Below are 4,690 nucleotides of genomic sequence, written 5' to 3' on the forward strand. Positions count from 1 at the left end.
TCAAGGCTCTAAGTGGTTTTGTCCACGTCAATCATTCATTTATTCACTTACTCGTTCAGCAAACATTTCCAGAGCTAGATGTGCTCTGGAGCAGCTGGGGCCGGGGGGCTGGAGTGAGACCTGCTCCCTGACCTCCAGAAGAGGCAGTGTGATGAGGACAGGAGGTAGAGGGAAGCAGAGGTCAAGGAGGGCTTCCCAGAGGAGGTGTCCTCTGAGCCGAGGGAGGAGCCGATGGTTCTGTCCAAGGGGCTGTGGTGCTGAGATGGGGCACAGTTACAGATGGGCACCTCCACTGTGTGCTGAGAGCAGTGGGGTCACGGAAGGGTTACCACATGGTGCGTAGCCCCTGCAGCAGGACCTTCTGAGACCGTAGCTGCCTGCACCCCATTTCATAGCTGGGGAGACTGAGGCTCAAGGATGCAGTGGGTCTGCGGCCCCTGAGGTCTGATTTGCCCCACAGAAGGGCTGATTCGAAGCTGACTCAGCTCAGGGCCAACGTCGAGGGATGGGTGGGTGTGTGTGTGTGTGTGTGTGTGTGTGTGTGTGTGTGTGTGTGTGTGTGTGTGTGTGTGTGTGTGTGTGTGTGTGTGTGTGTGTTTGAAGCCTGTCAGATCTGGATATTTGAGCTCCATCCCTCATCTGCTGAGCAACCCTAGGCAAGTCACTTAACCTCTCTAAGCCTGTTTCACATCTGTAAAAGAAGCGTGGCTCTCCATACCTGGCTAAGTTTTTGGGAGATGGTGCTGACCTGGCCCTTGGGTGGAGCCCAGCAAAATTCGGAGTCAGTGTGTCTGCCTCTGAGCCCAGGCTGTCCCCAGGCTCAGCAGCAGATGCCCCAAACTGAAGAAGATAAAACCTGGCGTATTCTGTCCTTCCCCACCCCCCCTCCCACCTTGCATTGCTACTGGGGAGGCAGAGTCTCACCAGGAGGGGAGCCTTGTGTCTGCAGGGAGACCGGGCCCAGAGAGGGTGCGCAGCCAGCTCAGGTCGCAGAGCAGGGGGCCTGCACCACGAGCAGGGAAGCCCCGTCGGTGGCCTCGGAGTCCCCAGGAGCAGGAGAAGCCTCGCCCCTTCCCTGCCACCCCAGTCCTTCCCAGGGCCTGGCTGGCTACCCATCCACCAGCCCCCCAGCCCCCAGCCCCTCCCGGCTGACACAAAAGGCCAGGCCTCCTGCAGGAGGGGGCGGGAAGGGGCTCCTGGACCAGCTGGGCCACGGACACAGACCGGGAAGTGAGCGGAGACAGGAAGGAAGCTGCACTGCTGGAGTCTGGGGCCACCATTGTCTCACCTGGGGGCGGGGGCACCGCCGGCTCCCCTCTGCCCTGCTCAGCTGCCGCCCACCCTGGATGGCTCCTCAGCTCCAGCGGGCATTGGGTCGCTGGGCCCTCCCCTCTGTGGGCCCCACCCTGCTGCTGACTTCTTCCCCGACCCAGCCTCAGTTTCCCCAGCTGTAAACCTTAGCGGGCAAGATGCTTGGGGCAGATCTGTGTCCTGCCAGGAATTCCACAGCAGGTGATGTCATGACGCGCGCCAGCCACGTCTCTCGTGCTTCTCCTGAATCAGCTCGTGGCGGCTCACCGTTCCCGATGACTTGAGGGCTCTCTTCGTGCCCAGAAGTTCAGGAACTTGGCCAAGGTCGCACATCGGGGCAGCAGAGCTGCAACTCAGACCCGGACAGCCGGTTCTACACCCCACCCTCCCGTCTGTGATATCACTGACCTGCGACTTTTCTTTAAATAATTCACTTGTAAAGGGTGAACACCGGCTAGGCCTCATCCTAAACTGTGACGTCACCATTTTAATTGAGATGGACAGACAGATGGATGGGTGAGCTGGGCTCAGAAGCCAGCTGTGCTCACTCTCCAGGGCTCCCTCCTCCCCCACCACACGCACAGAAGGGGGCAGGCACAGGACTTGCAGGAGGGACCCTTCCGTCCACACTACGGGAAGTAGGGCAAAGAGGAAGCTTTGGGACCTCTCAGTAGACTGTCCTGGGCTGGGGGCTGAGGGCGGAGCCGGAGGGTGTGAGTGTCCTGGGTGAGGACCAGCTGGGACCTCCTGGCCCATGGCCAGGAGCCCTCCCCTCCTCGGATCTCATCACCACTCCCCATCCCCAGATGGGGGCCTCCCCACAAGCCTGTGTCCATCCCAGCACCGCCCCCCAGACCCTCAGTGTCCTGGGGGTGAGGTAAGGGGCTGAACCACCCCCAGGACATAGGTCTCAGGGACCCCTGACCCCTAGCCCTGGGGAGGGTGTCCAGGGCTGCTTCGAATGGCCCCACCCCACCCCAGCCCATCCCCCTCTCCAAGTAGCCAAGCTCCTGCAGCCTGCTTAAATTTTATTGAAGGTGGAGCTGGAATGGGGGGGCCCAGAACCACAGGGCCCTCCCCCCAGCTTCCCCAGCGTGGGTTTCACTGGACATGGGATGGCCAATGGCCAAGGCTCGATCCTGGGACTTCGGACAGCTCAGTAGCCCACGTCCCTGCAAGCATCCAAGATACCCGCCTCAGCTCCAGCCCCACCCCTGCACAGACTCAGCAGATGGGGACAGGGCAAGCCCACAGCCCCCTCCCAGGCCAGTGGGGTCCCGGGATAAAGATGCTCTGTGGGCGGGGCGGGAACATTACCCCCAGCTCAGGCCTCTCCTGGCCAGCTCCACCTGGGCCAGGCGGTGGTCACTCAGCACCTGCACCCGGGTGATGGCGGCCAGTGGCCTGTGGCGGTGGGAGAACTGCAGCACCTTGTGCTCCTGGGCGTGGACATGGAAGTGCTCCGCATCCGAGCTGACCTCCATCTGTGGGCGGGAGGCCAGTGACCCACGGCCCACTGGGCCTGCGTCCTGCTCCTGCGCTGAGCTCCAAGAGCTCTGAGTCCAGGAAGCACAGCCGGGGGGCCCAGGGTTCCCTCAGCACGTGGGACCCCCGTCATGCAGGCCCGCCCCATGGGAGCTCTGAGCCCCCAGCTGGGAGTCCCTTCCTCTCTCCTCAGAGGGGTGGCTGGCGGCCAGGGGGTGGGCATCCTGTTGCACCCCCCAGGCCCAGCAGTGAGACTCCCGCACTGGCCCTTTTCCTCGTAAGCGTCTCTAATAAGCCCCCTCCCCGAGGGGCTCCCGGTGGGGCCAGCAGTGCTGCTGGAAGCCAGGGATAATGAGCCCCCTCCCCCAGGGGCTCCCGGTGGGGCCAGCAGTGCTGATGGAAGCCAGGGATACAGGAAGCCCTAGATGCTACCTACACAGCATCCTTCCCACAAAGCAGCAGGTGGCCCTGATGTGTCCACAGGCACCCGACCCCCGCCTTCCTGCCCCTCCCCCAAGGGCCTCGCCCACCCCACCCCATGGGCTCCCCTGCTTCCCAAGGGCCTCGCCCCACTCCCGTCACCTCAAAGGGCTCCCCGAGCACCAGCGGGAAGACATTGGACACCTCCTCCTGGCCCCAGTGGCCGCCCTGGAAGGTGTTGGCCACTATGGTGGCGCTGGAGAACCGGGGCTTGATGTGGAAGACGATGTCCCCCGTCTCAGACAGGAAGTTGATCTCAAACCTGCGGGCATCATGAGGTTCGTGAGAGCAGCAGACGGCTGGGCAGTCACCCGCCCAAGGCCGAGGAGGGGACACTGGGGAGGGCGATGTCCCTTACTTGTCCTCTCCAGAGTCAGAGTGTCCCTGGACTAGCAGGTTCCAGCCCGGGGCCAGGCCCCCCGCATAGAAGGCTTCAAACTGCAGGCAACAGAGGGGACAGAGGGCCCTGTGTCTGTGGCCTCCTCCCCCTCCAGTTCCCCACTCGCCCAGGAGTCCCCCACAGTGCACGCGCTTCGCCGGGACCCTGGCCCTCTGAGCAGCATTCCCTCTCAGCCTGGGGGTCTCATGGGAGGGCAGCTCTGTGGGGGAGGAGCACAGCTGACTGGGGGACCCTCCCCGCTGGCCCCGCTCCCTTCTCCCCAAGTCCAGGTCTCACCCACCTGCAGTGCCATCTCTCCAGCTTCTGCCGGGAGCAGCGCGAGCCTGGGGATATAGGCGGGCTGGGCTGGGCGGGGGCTCGGGAGCCGCACCCCAGGGGTGGCTGATGAGGTCACTGTGCCGTTCCCTGCCCTCCCCCTGCCCTCCATCCTCAGCCTCTCGCCCTCCCCCACCAGCAGGTCCTCCATTCAAGCTCCAGGTACAGGGTGGCCCGCCGGGGCCCTCCCCACCCCCGTTGCCTCGGGGGCCTGTCTGCCTCTCAAAGTTCACCTCACTTCTTAGGATCCTTCAGGCACCTGGGAAAGCAGCTTCTGCCCCATTCTTGCGGGAAGCGCGTGGCCGAGGCAGCCCCCCGCCTCCAGGATCTCAGGGACCCACACCCTCCCGTGTGGTCAAGCGAGGAGGGGCGGGGGGAGGCCTGCCAAGCCTGCCCGGCCTTCGGGGCCGTCGGACCACCTGGTGCCTCCAGCCGGTGCCCCCGGCCCAGCGCAGCCCAGCCTCCCCCTGCCGCCCTGCTCCGGAGGCGGAGGCTCAGCTGGCCCCAGGGGGCAGAGCTGGGATTAGGCTGGGCAGCTGCGGTCAGCGCATTCCAGGACGCTGGCGGGTGGACAAGAGGGGGGAGGGCCGTTCCCACAGCCCCTCTCCCCTCCGGGCCCGGCTCCTGGGCCCCGGCGCGGGGGAGGGGGCCAGGCTGGGGCCCTCGGGGAGCGTGTAGTGGAGACGGGCAGAGTCTCCC

At 64.6% G+C, this 4,690-nt stretch overlaps 1 protein-coding gene across 4 annotated transcripts; it reads right to left on the minus strand.

Moving 5' to 3' along the window:
• Positions 1 to 2,324: 2,324 nt before the first annotated feature.
• Positions 2,325 to 4,471, minus strand: GRIFIN (galectin-related inter-fiber protein). 4 transcript variants are annotated; one of them, XM_007174636.2, is made up of 6 exons: positions 4,251 to 4,471; positions 3,957 to 3,999; positions 3,635 to 3,714; positions 3,379 to 3,538; positions 2,629 to 2,795; positions 2,325 to 2,483 (listed from the first exon to the last, which is right to left on the minus strand). In XM_007174636.2, the coding sequence occupies exons 2-6, from the start codon at positions 3,966 to 3,968 to the stop codon at positions 2,468 to 2,470; spliced, it is 435 nt and encodes a 144-aa protein (XP_007174698.1). In that variant the 5' UTR covers positions 3,969 to 3,999; positions 4,251 to 4,471; the 3' UTR covers positions 2,325 to 2,467. The 4 variants fall into 4 exon arrangements, with proteins under 4 accessions (XP_007174698.1, XP_007174697.1, XP_007174696.1 ...); XM_007174635.2 differs by having other exon boundaries at positions 4,230 to 4,471; XM_007174634.2 differs by having other exon boundaries at positions 4,225 to 4,471.
• Positions 4,472 to 4,690: the final 219 nt, after the last annotated feature.

The sequence above is a fragment of the Balaenoptera acutorostrata genome, chromosome 15 (assembly GCF_949987535.1).
Source record: "Balaenoptera acutorostrata chromosome 15, mBalAcu1.1, whole genome shotgun sequence".
NCBI classification, from domain to species: Eukaryota; Metazoa; Chordata; class Mammalia; order Artiodactyla; family Balaenopteridae; genus Balaenoptera; species Balaenoptera acutorostrata.